The sequence below is a fragment of the Ctenopharyngodon idella genome, chromosome 8, assembly GCF_019924925.1.
Source record: "Ctenopharyngodon idella isolate HZGC_01 chromosome 8, HZGC01, whole genome shotgun sequence".
NCBI classification, from domain to species: domain Eukaryota; kingdom Metazoa; phylum Chordata; class Actinopteri; order Cypriniformes; family Xenocyprididae; genus Ctenopharyngodon; species Ctenopharyngodon idella.
Window position 1 is genome coordinate 19,081,431 of NC_067227.1, and position 18,710 is coordinate 19,100,140.

An 18,710-nucleotide genomic window follows, 5' to 3' on the forward strand; every position below is an offset into this window, starting at 1 on the left:
CTTTATTTCTTTGTTGAAGAAATAAAATGCGATATGGCACCATTTGACAAAGGTATATATAAATCCGTAATCTACATATAAAGATATGGTGCTACATAGCACCAAAAGTGAAGAAACAATTGGGATTGTGGGGAAATGTAAATAAGGGACCAAAACCAGCCCTTTTTTGTTTGTTTGTTTTTTTTAGAATACAGTATGAATATGTTCCATGAAAACCAATTGAAACCAGCAAACAAAGCACTTACATACTTCCCTTTTCAAATTTTGTTTTTGTATGTTTTCCTTTTAAGGTTCATTAAAAGAGCAGTTTTGTTTTTTCTGCATGTCATATGATGTTAGAGGTTCTGCAGTGTCATCTGTGTTTGGGTCTCATGTGAATCTGAGCAACTGAATGAGTCAGTGTGCATGTGTGTTCAGCATCCAGCTCAGAGTCATAGGATTGGGTGCATATATATATGGGTGTATTTGGTGCCTAGCTCAATATGAGTTTTGCTTTGATGATGACTGACCTTATAATATTGAGATAAATCCATGATCTTCTTCAAGCCTCCTGTTAAACAACAGTAATGATGCCCTTAAGAAACTACAGTCTCTCTATGTCTTCCCTCAGGTATGTCAATATTTTCTACAATTATAAAAGTGATATGGCTCCATAATCAAGCGAGAAGCATATATTGTGAAAATGACAGTGGAAGTAGACTAATATTAGTTTACTCACACTTTATATTACAGTGTTTATATTGCAGTATTAATGTTAAATTTAGCATTTTAGCATTTTGCTATAGCAATTCATTACAATATCATGTAATATGTGACCCTGGACCACAAAACCAGTCACAAGTCGCACGGGTATTTGTAGCAATAGCCAACAATACATTGCATGGGTCAAAATTATCGATTTTTCTTTTTTGCCAAAAATCATTAGGATATTAAGTAAAGATCATGTTTCATGAAGACATTTTGTAAATTTCCTACCCTAAATATATCAAAAAATTATTTTTGTGAGTGGATATGCATTGCTAAGGACATTAGGGACAACTTTAAAGGCAATTTTCTCAATATTTTGATTTTTTTTGCACCCTCAGATTCCAGATTTTCAAATATCTTGACCAAATATTGTCCTATCCTAACAAACCATACATCAATGAAAAGTTTTATTCAGCTTTCAGATGATGTATAAATCCCAATTTCAAAAAATTGACCCTTATGACTGGCTTTGTGGTCCAGGGTCACATGTTTAACACGCTGTAAAATTAGTTATCATGAGCAATTTTCATAATGAAACTCGCTATTTTTTTGTCTTTATTTTAAATGATTATTTAGATGTACAACTTTAGTCAGATATTTCCCCACAAAATTATGTAATAATTTACACAAACATATCTTTCAAAATCTCTATGACTGACTCTCTCTACTCCACGTTCATCTATTATGCTGTCAGCTTCTGGAACTGCCATTTATCTGAAGCCAGAAGCTGACAGTGTGATAGATGAACTTGGAGTGAAGAGCTAAGGTGCAGTCACATCTGCGACATTTTGAAGAAATTTCAAGGACAAAAGGTCCATCATCTGTTTTCAATAGTGTATCGATGTATGAAACACAGCTCACAAAGAAGTCACTTTCAAACCTAACAGCTTTCTGCTGGTCAGCAAATTAGCATGACCAGTTTGAGCCTGTTGCAAAATGCAAAATGTTTTGCCCTCGTGTGAAATTCCTGATGTGGATTCCTATTTAAATAATGGATTTTGCCAGTGAAAATTCTTAGAACAATGGTGAATGTGACTGCATCTACTGTATAGGAGTGGGACAAAATATTCACAATTTCTCATATCAACAATGGCTTAGGGCTGTTCACTCAAAACATGTTTTTGCATTCCACTGCACTGCTTTATATACAAAGTGATAGATGCATGTGTTTTATCCGTGTGCATCTTTTGCAGTGTCTCATACATGCTTTCTAAAATCGCAGGACTTAAAATGCGAAGAAAGAAAGAACCCGTTTTTGTGGTAAAAACACAATCTGCATGGTCAGCCTGGTCTCATTGTTAATACGTAGGTATTAATACGTAACTTTCAAAGACACAAAACTTATATTTTTGTACGTTTAGAAAGGTGCTAAAACGTACAATATTGACGTAATTATGGCACTAAAACGTAAAAATACTTACGTTTTTACAGCAAAAAAAAAAAACGTAAAATATTTACGAATCTTTCATGTCATAAAGATATATGTATAATTTCCATTTTATCGTTTTTATAGATAAATGTAAGATCCCTAAACCCCATCCCGAACTTAAACCTACCCATTTTATACAGAATGTTAAAAGAATAAAACATAAAGAACAGAAATTTGTAGGAAAATGACAATTTTAGTAAAAATATAACATTAAAACGATATTTTGAGCCACTAATCCTACACCTACCCCTAAACCTACCCATAACCATTTCTTTAAACTACCTACTGTTATAAATAAAAGAATGACAGACAAACAAGCGTAATCACAATAATTTATTTTTTGCGAAAATGTCAAAAGTGGTACCAAAAGTAGTTCAAATGATGATGAGTTCCAGTCACAGTCCTCTCTGGCGGTAATAGTTTTTTATAAGGTACAGAGCAGAATTTAACTTATTAATCTATGAAAATATGATAAATCCTTCTTCTCTCCGTGAAGGCGCGCACTCATTTCAAATGTCAATCCACTGAAACACGGCATGTCGCAATCTGTGACGAAGCAGGTGAGAACCAATGAGCGTTCGATATCAGTGCCGTAAACCATGTCGTAACGCTTCTCGAGGGTGGCGCTACTTTCAAATTTGAATCATAACGAGCGCGAGCTCTGACTGTGATGGACGCTGTTGCTGAGAATGAAGATCGATGGATAAAGGGCTGAATTTGGATCTGTTCCTTACAAACATATGGATTCTAAAGATTTGTAGTACAGCGAACAAATAAAATGGATGTGATTTGTGAATTTATGTTGTGCTTTGGTGTATCTTATGGTTGTATTGTCAGTCGCTGCATAGGAGAAAACGCCTTCTGTGTCGCACAGCAAACACACTAAATATTACAAAATGGTTAAACAATTACAGAAATTTTATTCATAAGGTTTCAAATTGTAGTCTTGTTTAACATTATGTAATCCTCCGAAACGAGCAGCACAAGCCACGAACAGAAATGTTATTTCATATTAAGTAGATGAGTAAACTGCTTTTAATAAATTCGACTAAAAACATCGTTAAATCATTAAAGCCACGATTTTAACATGGGAATTCATATACATTCACACTTTACGTTACATGATTTACGGTTTTTTTTTTGCTGTTAATACATAAGTATTTTTACGTTTTAGTGCTATAAATACGTCAATGTACGTTTTTGTGTGTATGAAAACGTAAGTAAATGTACGTGTGGTAGAACCACAATTTACGTAAAAACACACGTTTTCTCATGAGATCACGTTGGCATGGTAGTGGAATAAAAAAGTTCTTGAGGTGGGTTTTATAAAAGTAGAACTTTTTTAACTTGAGCGCAGCATTTTTATAATGCCGCATGTGCAAGATGCTATAAAAGGTGCAAGATGCTATAAAAGATGCAAGATGGGAGTCAAACATGCACATCTAGGACATGTTTACATAGAAAAACAATGGAAAAGCAGTGCCCCAGCTAACAGAATTTTGTTATAAGAACGTTCTCTAAATATAATATAAAAAATGTCCAGTTTTCTTGATGTTAGAGGAATGTTTTTTATATGTTTCTCAAACGTTCTTTCAACTTAATTTTGATTTAAAATTCAACATTCTAGGAACATTGATTTGTAACATTCCAAGAACATAAAAATTTCCAGTTTCCTTAATGTTAGTATAATGTTATTTAAAGGTTAGTATGATGTTCCTGAAACATTCTTTCAATCATTAAAACACCTGCTGTGAACAAGCACTGAAAGAAAAAGAAATAAGAACACAAACTACAACTTTCTTCAGCCACAGCCTTAGATGAACTGAAGATAAAAGACATTAAATCCCTCAAGATTTGATTAAACAACTCCACAAACAACATTACCAGCCTGACTTATTACTAACCCCTGACTTTATTTAAGAAATAAGTTCTTATTGAGAGTTAACCGAGGTTTGATGTCTTATTGAAAATGACCTCACCATCATAGAGATTAGTGTTTGCTTTAGTTGGACTCTTGACCCTTGACCTTTGTTGAATCACTTCTTTTTCAACAATTGCAGGCATTTTCAGAAAGCATTTCTGTATTGATAAAACAGATCAACATGTCTGTTTTAATAACAAATAAATAACTGAACTAAAGTGGTTTAAACAACTGTTAAATCACATCTTTTGAGTTTATTGCTATCTTTTCAAATGGCACTTCAATTAAAATAAGTAAGCAAAACTACAGAAAAAGTACATTATTTAAACCACTTTAACACAGTCATTTGTCTGTTATTAAAACCAACATGTTAAGCTGTTTTATCAATACAGAAATGTTTTCTGAAAGCACCTGCAATTGCTGATAAAGAAGCATCTTAACAAAAGTCAAGGGTCAAGAGCCCAACTAAAACAAATGCTGATCACCATAATGGTGACCTCAAATGAAACAATCAAACATCATCATTTAAACCTCTGTTAATTCTGAATAAGAACTTCTGTAGATGTCTGACAGAAATAAAGTCAGTAGTTAGTAATAAGTGAAGCTGGTAATGCTGTTTGTGGAGGTTTAATCAGATCTTGAGAGATTTAATGTCTTTTATCTTCAGTTGATTTCATCTAAGGCTGTGGCACAGCAGGTGTTTGAATTGAAATTTTTTTTTTCAGGAACATCATACTAACCTTTAAATAACATTATACTAACATTAAGAAAACTGGACATTTTTATGTTCTTGGAATGTTGCAAATCAATGTTTCTAGAATGTTGAATTGTTAATCAAAATTAAGCTGAAAGAACGTTTGAGGAACATAAAAAATGTTCCTCTAACGTCAAGAAAACTGGTTCCCAGAACCAACACTGAATATTTAGAGAATGTTCTTATAACAAAATGTGAACAGCCCCTAACACAGACAAACGTAGCAACACACAAAATGATTGACAAGTCTTAAACGCCTTCTGATTTGCACTTCGAATCTAACCGTGACCTGCGAACACTTTTTATTACGGTTTGTATCGCTGCCACAGAGATCAGAGATATCACTTAAATATTTCAGACAAATATTTAAGTGATATCTTTCAGGTATCTTTCTGCACACCATTGCATAAAAATCATTTACAGCACTTTCAGGCTAGGTTATTATAGACTATGCTATACTGACTCATTTAGTTCTCATATAGAGATAAATATGTTCCATTCATCTAACCTCTTTATATTCTCATGGATAATCTCTTTCCTTCCATCTCTTTATGCGTTTGTGTTTGTTAGAGCCTCAGCAAGGAACATTATGGAGATGCTCTGGTTGTGTTACTCTTCTCCGACTCCTCAGAATGCAGGTCATCTGCTCTCTCTACTTGTTCTCTGTCTCTTAATGGCTGCTGTAACTGCCTCACTACTTTTCCACTGGCTTATAGACCTTTTGAAATATGACGTCCAGACAGCATTGGTTGCAGTTGGTATCTATGCCACAGCTGTGTTTATCCTGTCATCTCTCATCCATCCGTTCCGATGTGCCTTCACGCTAATCTTCCCGACACTGTTTACCCGACAGGGCCGTAAACTGCTCTTGTCCACATCTGTGATGATTGTAGTGCTGTACGTTCTACCCAACATGGCTGCCAACATTGCAACTCTAACACATGTTGTGAAATGTGCATCAGAAAAACTCTCTCAAAGTCTACTAAGCAGCTCAGAGCTCATCAACACCATCAAGGACAATATAGTCAGAAACGCAGAGGAGCAAGTGGACAGCAGTTTAATGCAAACACTACGTGATTTTGATCACACCACAAATATTAATGTCTCAGAAGTGAAGGGACAGTTGCATTTCTTAAGCCAGCGAGTGCAGGAGGATTTCTCTCAAGTTAAAAGTCAAGTACAGGTTCTGAAGCTGCTATTCAGCAGAATCTTTGCTGCTGTTTTTGTTCTGTATTTGTTTACAGAGTCTGTCATGTACCTTCGCTCTTATTTGACGTCTGTAAGATTTGACAACACGTATATCACAGGAGGGCTTAGGAGGAAAGCAGTTGAAAAAGGGATTGCGGTTGAAGCAAAGGATGTGAAAAATGGAGTAAACTCCACCAGTTTCAGAATAACTAAAAGGGAACTTTTCAAATGTCTGGGTCCTGCCATGGTGATCACTTTGTATCTGTTGATGACAATCTTTTTGCTAGTGCTGGACCATTTCTTGTATTACTTGGTGAAATCAGGTGGTCCTTGGATTTCAAACATGCCATCCACCAACATCAGCATCAACGTCAACTTCAAGGTAATCCACTCCACTAGTTTCTCCTTAAAATACAGATATACTGATGAAGTATAACTCCAATAAAAAAAAAAAAAAATGCATTCCTTTTAAATTTCTTCTAATGTAATGTACAAAAAGGTGTATAAAGACAACATTGTTCATCATCACTTAATTTATTGCATTTTGATAACAATGCTCCTGCTCAAAATGCATGTTTTACAATCTCTCAAACATATAGGATAGAGATTTAGAAGATTGGAGCTTATTCTGCCATGTTTATTAATTATTATGAGACATTAACTGATTTCACACATAAACATCTTACTGACATGTACAGCTGAGCTCGAAAGTTTACATACCCCTTGCAGAATCTGCAAAAATGTTAATCGTTTTAACAAAATAAGGATCATAAAAAGTGTGTGTTATTTTTTTTTTAGTACTGTCCTGAGTAAGTTATTTCACATAACAGATTTTTACATAAAGTCCACAAGACAAAAAAAAAAAATAGCTGAATTTATAAAAATGACCCAGTTCAAAAGTTTACATACTCTTGTGTGTTGTTACCTGGATGATCCACGACTGTTTGCTTGTTTTTGTGATGGTTGTTCTCCCTTGTTTGTCCTGAGCAGTTAAACTGACCATGTTCTTCAGAAAAATTCTCCAGGTTCTGCAAATTCTTTGGTTTTCCAGCATCTTCTGCATGTATCTTCTGTATGATTTTGAGATCTATCTTTTCACACTGAGGACATCTGAGGGACTCAAACACAACTATTAAAAAAGGTTCAAACATTCACTGATGCTTCAGAAGGAAACACAATGCATTAAGAGTCGGGGGGTGAAAACTTTTGAACAAGAAGTTGATGTGCAAGCTTTTCTTATTTTGTTTAAAGTTCATATTTTTTTCATTTAGTACTGCTCTTCGGACGCTACAGAAGATGTTTACACGTATCCCAGAAGACAAAAAAGTACTATTTATCCTGTTCATCCCATTCAAAAAGTTAACATCCCCCGACTCTTAATGCATCGTGTTTCCATCTGGAGCATCAATGAATGTTTGAACCTTTTTTAATAGTTGTGTTTGAGTCCCTCAGTTGTCCTCAGTGTGAAAAGATGGATCTCAAAATCATACAGTCACTGCTGGAGAGGGTTCAAATATGCAAAAGATGCTGGAAAATCAAAGAATCTGCACGACTTGGAAGATTTTTCTGAAGAACAGAGCTCAGTTTAAATGCTCAGGACAAACAAGGGACTCATGAACAACCATCACAAAACAAACAAACAGTTGTGGATCATCAAGGAAGCGACACACAGTATTAAGAATCAAGGGAATGTAAACTTTTGAACTGGGTCATTTTTATAAATTCAGCTGTTTTTTTTTGTTTTTTTTTTGTCTTGTGGACTTTATGTAAACATCTGTTATGTGAAATTCAGGACAGTACTAAATAAAAAATAACATACAATTTTTATGATCCTTCTTATTTTGTTAAAATAATTAATATTTTTGCAGATTCTGCAAGGGGTAGGCTATGTAAACGTTCAAGCTTAAAGGGTTAGTTCACTCAAAAATGAAAATAATGTCATTTATTACTCACCTTCATGTCGTTCCACACCCGTAAGACCTTCGTTCATCTTCGGAACGCAAATTAAGATATTTTTGATGAAATCCGATCGCTCAGTAAGGCTTTTATAGCCAACATGTTAATTTACACTTTCAGTGCCCATAAAGATACTAAAAAAATACAACAGTTCATGTGAGTTCAGTAGTTCTACCTTAATATTATAAAGCTACGAGAATACTTTTTGTGTGGTAAAAAACAAAATAATGACTTTTCAACAATATCTAGTGATGGCCGATTTCAAAACACTGTTTTGAATCTTTTGTTTCGAATCATTGGTTCAGATCGTGTGTCAAACTGCTGAAATCATGTGACTTTGGCGCTCCGAATCACTGATTCGAAACAAAAGATGCGTTTCAGAGCAGGTCTAGATTTTTTCACAAAATGATGAGTAACTGAATGTTTTTTTGTTGTTGTTGTTTGTTCTGAAATGTAATTAAGTAAACATTTCCCAAAATGAAAATATTCCATTAAAGAAAGTAAATAGCCTAGTTATGTCCACTATTGTGAAAATGAATAACACTTCTCTCTTTTCGTCCCCTTTATCTTTTTAATCATCTCAGGTTGTAACAGAGAATGGCATCTGCCAGATCTTTAGCTCAGACTGTCAGAAAGAATTGTTCAACTTCAACAGAAATTACGCAGCCCTCATTCACTCTGATCCAAACGTGTGTGAAGCCCAATCCAGTATGCTGAACCCAAGTGTAGTGACGGCGCTGGTGTCCCTCTATCTGTTCAGCTACTCCTTGTTGCCGCTGGAGGTCTACGCTCGACGCCTTCGGAGGAAAGTAGCAGCTTCTTTCTTCCAGCAGCAGGAGGAGAGAAGGGTTGAATTCCTTATTAAGAAAATTCAAACTAAACAAAAAGAAAGACAAAATGTTTTCTTTATAGAAACCAGACATCAAGATGAATATGTCTCTGGGATGACAGATCAGCATAAATAATACACATTGCAACTTCCGTTTTTTGTCGACTTTATATTATTTTTGTTTTGTTTTTTTAATTTATATTTAATTATTGTTTATTTGTTCTGTGCTCTAAGTGGCATATGTGATCTGACCTATGACACTTTAAAAGGTTAAAAAGACCTCAGTGTTTAACAGTGAAAACAGCTTTCTGCTTTTACCTCATGTTCACAATCCATTAAGGCACCATGTTAGTGACATACAGCACAGTGCTCAGTCTGGAGGGACTGGATGATAGAAAAATGACAATGGACAGGAAATCAAAAGGTCTTACAATGTTTAGGGGGACTGCAGTGTGCGTCAGTGTCAGTGGTTTATCATATGGCTGTCTGGTATATTAAATAACTTGTAGATAATAAGAGGTTGAACTATGATAGCTCTGTTCTTCTGAAAATTCTTTTTTCAGTTACTTTCATTTGACACAAAAGTAGAGATTTTAAAAAATATCTGTTTTTTGTCCTTCTAAAGAAAGTCAGTGGGGTTTAATGTTGTTTTGGACCCAACTGAATTTTATTGCACAATAACGGTAGGATTGAAAAATGTTGTTTTTTCTCACAGGAGAAAGAAAGTCATAGAGGCTTAGTAAGGATAAGTAAATGCTGATAGGATTGTTACTTTAAAGGGTTAGTTTACCCAAAAATGAAAATTCTGTCATTAATTACTCACCCTTGTGTCGCTTCCACACCCGTAAGACCTTCATTCATCTTCAGAACACAAATTAAGATATTTTTCATAAAATCTGATGGTTCTGTGAGGCCTGCATAGCCAGCAAGACAATTAACGCTTTCAATGCCTGGAGAGCTACAACAGACATATTTAAAACAGTTCATGTGATTACAGTGGTTCAACCTTAATGTTATGAAGCAACGAGAATACTTTTTGTGCGCCAACAAAAAAAAAAAAAATAATGACTTTATTAAAAATATTTAGTGATGGGTGATTTTAAAACACTGCTTCATGAAGCTTCGAAGCTTTACGAATCTTTTGTTTCGAATCAGTGGTTCGGAGCGTGTATCAAACTGCTGTGATTTCAGTAAACGAGGCTTCATTATGTCATAAGTGTTTCGAAATTTCAATGGTTCAACCCTGGGGACAGTTTGATACACGCTCCGAACCACTGATTCAAAGCTTCATGAAGTGCTGTTTTGAAATCGTAAAATTGTTATTTTGTTTTTTGGCGTACAAAAAGTATTCTCGTCACTTCATAACATTAAGGTTGAACCACTGTAATCACATGAACTGTTTTAAATATGTCTTCAGCAGCTTGGCTGGGCATTGAAAATGTTAATTGTCTTACTGGTAACGCAGGTCTCACTGAGCCATTGGATTTTATCAAAAACGTCTTAATTTGTGTTCGGAAGATGAACGAAGGTCTTACAGGTGTGGAACGACATGAGGGTGAGTAATTAATGATAGAATTTTCATTTTTGGGTGAACTAAATCTTTAAGAGAGAGCAATGACAATGTGTGTCAATGACGTCATCTCAACTCAAAGCAACTCGTCACACTGACTTAAATTCCTCTAATGAATGTAGTCAAAGTCTTAAATAAACTCAGTAACATAGAACACATATCAAGATGTCAAAAGAATGATGATTTATGAATCTATTGATTTTTCTTTTCATTTTCTCTTTCATTGTTTCTTTTGGAGCCTGATAAAATTGAACAATCTGTATCACTCTTTGTCTAAATGTCTGATGGAAACTTCAAAGCCTTAAAAGGTGATCTGAGGAGGTCGAGTAGTTGGCATAAAGATTTATGTCTATAGTGCTGCCACTTTAACTGGGCTTTTATGGACAGTTTATTCAAGTCCATCAAAGAGCGCATGTGGGAGAGGAATAAAAACCCTTACTTTGCACCTTTGTCCAACTCCATCGGGGTAACTTCAGTGGACACTTTCAACTCAGAATTATTCCTGCCTCTGTCACAGCACACTTATAAAGAGCCCTGCTGCAGTAGCACTATCACCTGTCTCATAGCAACTGTCTCTTTGTGCTGTCCACATCATCACAACATTTTAAAGCTAATACACTGATAAAACCATTTTCTGGGAAAGAAAGTGCAAGCATTAGTCAAAGAAACTACAGAAATAAATTCAAAGGCAGATCTTAAAAAGGTAATTATTAGCATTAAAATGTTTAGGAGAAAAGCCAGTGAGAGCCCTTTAATGAGGTGAGATATCTAAAGCATAACAGATGATAATGGAAATGTGTAGCATCTCAGAGCAGACCAAAAACAAGAAATGAAAGGCAGGAAAGAAAAAAAAATCTTCCACAGAAGATGGTGATTATGAGGATGAGGTCAATTACGAAGAGGAGATGAATGAAGCTGATTCTGAAAAGTACTTTCAGGACAATAGAGAACATTATATATCAACACTGTAAAGCATAAACAAAAGACTCCACTGTAAAAAATATTCCGTAGTTTTTACAAAATAATTTTGGCAGCTGTGGTTGCCAGAATAATTTTGTAAAAAATACAGAAAAAAACTGTAAACACATTTACAGAACAAACTGTCAATTTTACAGTATAAAACTGTAATTTACAAACATACAAACAGAAAATTTGAATGTAAACAAGTAAATTCAACAATGCATACTACTAGTAAAATCTGTTTTGTACCTTTAACATATACTGACAACCACCATAATAATGCAGGTGGTAAAAGAGAAAGCCACATGAAGAATCAGAGTTCATCACAAATAGCTTTTCCACTGGCTAAAGTATATATTAATGTAAAGAGGGTGCAAAGAGTCATTCACGCAAACGCAAAACACCATCATGGTAACCCACAACACTTACATAATGCAATAAACATTCATTAAACAACAGAAGATGTAACATAAAACCCTAATGTACATAACTGATAACAAAAACTATTAAGAAACATGATTTTTTAAACAAAATACTTTCAAATGTGGAGTGTCACACAGGGAATTGTGGGAATATCAGTTTACAGTTTTTGACTGTAAATTATACATTGATTTGTTCTTTTTTACTTCTAAAAATTGTAAAATTTACAGCATTTTACTGTGAAAATTACATAAAATGTCTGGTAAGAGCTTTTACAGTTTTTCCCTGTATATAGTACTGGAACTTACTGTTAACCTATTTACATTTTTTTCCGTAACGTTTTTACAATATTTTACTGTTAAAATCACATTCATTTTTTACAGTGTCTGATTAAAGGGATAGTTCACCAACTAATGAAAATGATGTCATTATTTACTCACCCTCATGTCAATCCAAACCCATATTTTCTTTCCTCTGTGCAACACAACAGGAGAAATTTTCAAGTACAATTGCAATGAATGGAGACAGAAGCTTTCAAGCTTCAAAACATGCAAAACTACCATAAAATTGTGATAAACGTCATCCATACAACATGCCCTATATTTCAGGTTTCAGATACATTTTTGAAATTTAAGTTGTTATTAACTGAAAATCTTGACGTGCTTGGTATGTTCATGAAAGGAGATTCAAAGATTTTATAGTAAATTTCAGTCTGTTCCTGCTGTATACACTGCAAAAAATGCTTTTTTTCTTTATTAGATTTTTTGTCTTGTTTCTAGTCCAAATATCTAAAAATTCTTAAATCAAGAAGCATTTTCTAGACAAGCAAAAATTATTGTCTTGTTTTCAGAAAAAATAAGTCAAAATTTTTTCCTTAAAACAAGCAAAATAATCTGCCAATGGGGTAAGCAAAAAAATCTTGTTTTCGGTTTGAAATAAGATTTTTTTGCTTACCCCATTGGCAGATTATTAAGGAAAAACTCAATTTGTACTTATTTCTTCTGAAAACAAGATAAGCATGTGATTCATCATGTGGTTTTCTTTTTACCACCCCTTACGAAAAAGAAGTTTATTCAACCCAGATAGCAACTTTGTGCCGACCCAAATCCGGCCTACATTTGCCATGCATGTTATGATGATCTGGGCCACATGTGGCTTGGAATAGTGGCACTTGGGTGGACTGCTCCTTTTCACCAGATCTAAGCCACATGTCAGCCAAGAGCAAAGAAATAAACCGGAATTGGACCTCATCTGAGCCACAAAATCTTTATATGTTATTTATAGAATCATCTTATCATTAACAAGCAGAATCACTGAAGAAAAGAAAAGAACAGAACAGAAAAAGAGACAAACAGAAACACAAGAGCTACACCTGACTTCAGCCACAGCCTTAGGCCTGAGACACACTAAACTATTTTAAAATCTTAACCGATTTTAAAACTGTGGGAGACCACAGACATGACAGTTTCAACCAATTTTTTGCATTATAATCCTCTGAACGCACACACGAGATGATTTGACCGGACTGCGAGACCACACACCTGTTGACTGCAGGAACAATTTCACAGTGACACGAGATCTCAAGGAGGCTCTCCACAAATGGTGGACAATCGCCGTTGTCAGCAGGCTCTCCTGACACGCGTTCTGCTTTACAGTGAAAAACAAAATAGAAAAAGAAAAAAAAAAGAATATGGGTGATCTTCTTTCTCAATACTCCACTTTCAAGGCATGTTTGTGGCTTTCAAGTTTCAGCTAAAGAAGCACGCAACATCCAGTATAACGCTTACTCACTCATTGGCTATCGTGGGTATCATGTCAGAGGCAGCCCGATTAAGAGTCGTAAATATCAAACATTCTGATATTTATGATTTGAGATCAGGGACGCTCCATCTCGATCAGGAGCAGTTAAATAATCATAATGACACCACACAATAGAAGTTTTTTTGGACAAAAAATGGTTTGCGACAAGTCTTGAGAATTAACAGAAGTTTAACGCTCATGTTTGTTTCATTTGAAGTCACCACAATGGTGATTGGTGTTTCTATTAGTTGGGCTCTTAACTCTTATGGTACATTTGTATTCTTTGGTTGCTGTGACAATGTGTTTGTAAAAAATTGAAATGACATCAGATGTTGATTTTAGCTGCTGGTGGTTTTATAATCGTCATGAAATAGCCTGAATCATTGATGTCATTTAAATGTAATAATTATATTGTGCCATTAACACGCTTAAATTACAAACCCTGACTTACTGCAACATGAGATCATACTGTATCACAGAAATCAGTTAGTGGGTTGAACTAAAAAAAAAAAAAAAAAAAAAAAAAAACATGACCAGCAAACTGTAAACTACAATGACAAACACAGATATGAGCAATCAGCATATGCATCTCAACAGGGGTGACAACAAAATATTCAGACAATCAGATCAACTCTGAGATCTCAGTGATGGTCAGTTTTGTTCCGTTATGAGATTTCAATGACAGTCGAGTTTGAAATGATTCAAACTGTTGGTTTTGTTTTGTGATGAGATTTCAGTGATGGTCGGTTTTCAGTGTCAGTTTTGTTCCATTATGAGATTTCAAAGATGGTCCTTTTTGTTCTATTATGAGATTTTAATGACGGTCGGTTTTGTTCCATTATGAGATCTTGATAATGGTTGTTTTTTTCCGTTACGAGATTTCAAAGACAGTCAGTTTTGTTTTGTGTTGTTACGAGAGTTCACTGATGGTCGATTTTATTTATTTACGAGATCTTAATGACGGTAGGTTTTGTTCCTTTGTTCTTTTACGAGATTTCAAAGACGATCAGTTTTATTCGGTTATGACATTTCAAAGACATCTGTTTTATTCGGTTATGAGATTTCCATTAAATAATGGCCGTTTTTTCCATTACGTGATTTTAAGGACACTTGGTTTTGTTTCTTAACGAGATTTTATTGACAGTTAGTTTTGTTCAGTTACGCGATCTCAATGTGTCAGTCGTTTTTGTCCTGTTATGAGATTTAAAAAACGGTCGGTTTTGTTCCTTTGTTCGTTTGTGAGATTGTTAAAGAAAGTCGGTTTTGTTTTCATATCAATGATGGTCAGTTTTGCTCCCTCACAAGATTTCATTGATGGTCAGTTTTAGGAAATTTTAAAAATGTTTTATTCAGTTATAAGATTTCACTGAAGGCCGGTTTTGTTCAGTTACGAGATCTTAATGATGGTGAATTTTCAGTGTCAGTCGGTTTTGCTCAGTTACGAGATCTCAATGATGGTAAGATTTGTTGCTTTACGAGATTTCCATGACAGCCGGTTTTCATTGCCAGTCAGTTTTGTTCAGTTACAAGATCTCAATGATAGTAAGTTTTCTTCTTTTAAGAGATTTTCATGACAGTTGGTTTTTATTGTCAGTCAGTTCTGATCAGTTATGAGATCTCAAGGATGGTAAGTTTTGTTGTTTTACGGGATTTCAATGACAGACGGTTTTCATTGGCAGTCAGGTTTGTTCAGTTACGAGATCTCAATACGGCATGTTCTCAATCTCAATCAGTTATGAGATTTCAGTGATGGCCAATTTTGCATGGTTATGTGATTGCAATGATGAAAAGTTTTGTTTCTTTAAGAGATTTCTGTGGCAGTTGGTTTTTATTGTCAGTCAGTTTTGATCAGTTACAAGATCTCAATGACAGTAAGTTTTGTTGTTTTATGAGATTTCAATGACAGTCGATTTTCATTGCCAGTCAGTTTTGTTCCGTTACGAGACCTCAATGATGGTAAGTTCTGTTGCTTTAAGAGATTTCCATGACAGTTGGTTTTTATTGTCAGTCAGTTTTGATCTGTTACAAGACCTCAATGATGGTAAGTTCTGTTGCTTTAAGAGATTTCAATGACAGTTGGTTTTAATTGTCAGTCAGTTTTGATCAGTTACAAGATCTCAATTGGTTATGAGATTTCAGTGACGGCCGATTTTGTTCGGTTACGCGACCTCAATGATAGTAAGTTTTGTTCCTTTAAGAGATTTCCATGACCATGATTCTGCTATGAGATTTCAAAGACAATCTGTTTGTTTCTTTCTTCCTTTCTCGTTTTGATCAGTTACGAGATCTCAACGACGGTAAGTTTTGTTGCTTTTACAAGATTTCAGTGACAGTCGGTTTTCATTGCCAGTCAGTTTTGTTCAGTTACAAGACCTCAATGATGGTAAGTTCTGTTGCTTTAAGAGATTTCAATGACAGTTGGTTTTAATTGTCAGTCAGTTTTGATCAGTTACCAGATCTCGATATGGCATGTTTTCAATCTCAATCGGTTATGAGATTTCAGTGATGGCAGATTTTGCTCGGTTACGCGATCTCAATGATGGTAAGTTTTGTTCCTTTAAGAAATTTCCATGACAGTTGTTTTTTATTGTCAGTCAGTTTTGATCAGTTACGAGATCTCAATGATGGTAAGTTTTGTTGCTTTACGAGATTTCAATGACAGTCGGTTTTCATTGTCAGTCAGTTTTATTCACTTACGAGATCTCAATGACGGTCAATTTTCAGTGTCAGTCGGTTTTATTCTGCTGTGAGATTTCAAAGACGGTTGGTTTTGGTCCTTTTTTCTTTTTCGAGACTTCAAAGATGTCTGTTTTATTCAGTTATGAGATTTCAGTGACGGCCAATTTTGTTCAGTTACGCAATCTCAATGATGGTAAGTTTCGTTCCTTTAAGAGATTTCAATGAAAGTCAGTTTTTATTGTCAGTCAGTTTTGTCTTTTTTTACGAGATTTAAATTGTCAGTCAGTTGTTATTAATGGTCAGTTTTGCTGGGTTATGAGATTTCAACGACGGTCGGTTTTGTTTCATTCCAAGATTACAATGACAGTTGATTTTGTTCCTTTATGAGATTTAGATAATCGCTATATTTCCTATTATGAGATTTCAGTGCCACTTGGTTTTGTATTCTAATGAGATTTTAATGACGGTCAGCGGTTTTTATTGTCAGTCAGTTTTGATCAGTTACAAGACCTCAACGATGGTAAGTTTTGTTGCTTTAAGAGATTTCAATGAGAGTTAGTTTTAATTGTCAGTCAGTTTTGATCAGTTAAAAGATCTCAATACAGCATGTTCTCAATCTCAATCGGTTATGAGATTTCAGTGACGGCCAATTTTGTGACAAGATTTCTCAATACAGTACATTCTCAATCTCAATCAGTTATGAGATTTCAGTGACGGCCGATTTTGTTCGGTTACGCAATCTCAATGATGGTAAGCTTTGTTGCTTTACGAGATTTCAATGACAGTCGGTTTTCAATACCAGTCAGTTTTGTTCAATTACGAGATCTCAATATGGCATGTTCTCAATCTCAATCGGTTATGAGATTTCAGTGACGGACGATTTTATTCGGTTACGCAATCTCAATGATAGTAAGTTTTGTTCCTTTAAGAGATTTCCATGACCATGATTCTGTTATGAGATTTCAAAGACAGTCAGTTTTGTTCCTTTGTTCCTTTCTTCTTTTCTCATTTTGATCAGTTACGAGATCTCAACGACAGTAAGTTTTGTTGCTTTACGAGATTTTAATGAGAGTTAGTTTTTATTGTCAGTCAGTTTTGTTCAGTTTTCGGTTTGAAATAAGATTTTTTTGCTTACCCCATTGGCAGATTATTAAGGAAAAACTCAATTTGTACTTATTTCTTCTGAAAACAAGATAAGCATGTGATTCATCATGTGGTTTTCTTTTTACCACCCCTTACGAAAAAGAAGTTTATTCAACCCAGATAGCAACTTTGTGCCGACCCAAATCCGGCCTACATTTGCCATGCATGTTATGATGATCTGGGCCACATGTGGCTTGGAATAGTGGCACTTGGGTGGACTGCTCCTTTTCACCAGATCTAAGCCACATGTCAGCCAAGAGCAAAGAAATAAACCGGAATTGGACCTCATCTGAGCCACAAAATCTTTATATGTTATTTATAGAATCATCTTATCATTAACAAGCAGAATCACTGAAGAAAAGAAAAGAACAGAACAGAAAAAGAGACAAACAGAAACACAAGAGCTACACCTGACTTCAGCCACAGCCTTAGGCCTGAGACACACTAAACTATTTTAAAATCTTAACCGATTTTAAAACTGTGGGAGACCACAGACATGACAGTTTCAACCAATTTTTTGCATTATAATCCTCTGAACGCACACACGAGATGATTTGACCGGACTGCGAGACCACACACCTGTTGACTGCAGGAACAATTTCACAGTGACACGAGATCTCAAGGAGGCTCTCCACAAATGGTGGACAATCGCCGTTGTCAGCAGGCTCTCCTGACACGCGTTCTGCTTTACAGTGAAAAACAAAATAGAAAAAGAAAAAAAAAAGAATATGGGTGATCTTCTTTCTCAATACTCCACTTTCAAGGCATGTTTGTGGCTTTCAAGTTTCAGCTAAAGAAGCACGCAACATCCAGTATAACGCTTACTCACTCATTGGCTATCGTGGGTATCATGTCAGAGGCAGCCCGATTAAGAGTCGTAAATATCAAACATTCTGATATTTATGATTTGAGATCAGGGACGCTCCATCTCGATCAGGAGCAGTTAAATAATCATAATGACACCACACAATAGAAGTTTTTTTGGACAAAAAATGGTTTGCGACAAGTCTTGAGAATTAACAGAAGTTTAACGCTCATGTTTGTTTCATTTGAAGTCACCACAATGGTGATTGGTGTTTCTATTAGTTGGGCTCTTAACTCTTATGGTACATTTGTATTCTTTGGTTGCTGTGACAATGTGTTTGTAAAAAATTGAAATGACATCAGATGTTGATTTTAGCTGCTGGTGGTTTTATAATCGTCATGAAATAGCCTGAATCATTGATGTCATTTAAATGTAATAATTATATTGTGCCATTAACACGCTTAAATTACAAACCCTGACTTACTGCAACATGAGATCATACTGTATCA

The 18,710-nt window shown here is 35.0% G+C and overlaps 1 protein-coding gene across 1 annotated transcript; it reads left to right on the forward strand.

Moving 5' to 3' along the window:
- The first annotated feature begins 410 nt into the window (after positions 1-410).
- ocstamp (osteoclast stimulatory transmembrane protein) lies at positions 411-10,656 on the forward strand. The gene is made up of 3 exons (XM_051901967.1): positions 411-610; positions 5,422-6,421; positions 8,580-10,656. The coding sequence occupies exons 1-3, from the start codon at positions 567-569 to the stop codon at positions 8,958-8,960; spliced, it is 1,425 nt and encodes a 474-aa protein (XP_051757927.1). The 5' UTR covers positions 411-566; the 3' UTR covers positions 8,961-10,656.
- Positions 10,657-18,710: the final 8,054 nt, after the last annotated feature.

Coding starts and splice junctions, on each gene's coding strand:
- ocstamp (XM_051901967.1), top strand. CDS start 567: ATGATGCCCTTAAGAAACTACAGTCTCTCTATGTCTTCCCTCAG. Junction 611..5,421: donor CTCTCTATGTCTTCCCTCAG/GTATGTCAATAT, acceptor TGTGTTTGTTAG/AGCCTCAGCAAGGAACATTA. Junction 6,422..8,579: donor GCATCAACGTCAACTTCAAG/GTAATCCACTCC, acceptor TAATCATCTCAG/GTTGTAACAGAGAATGGCAT.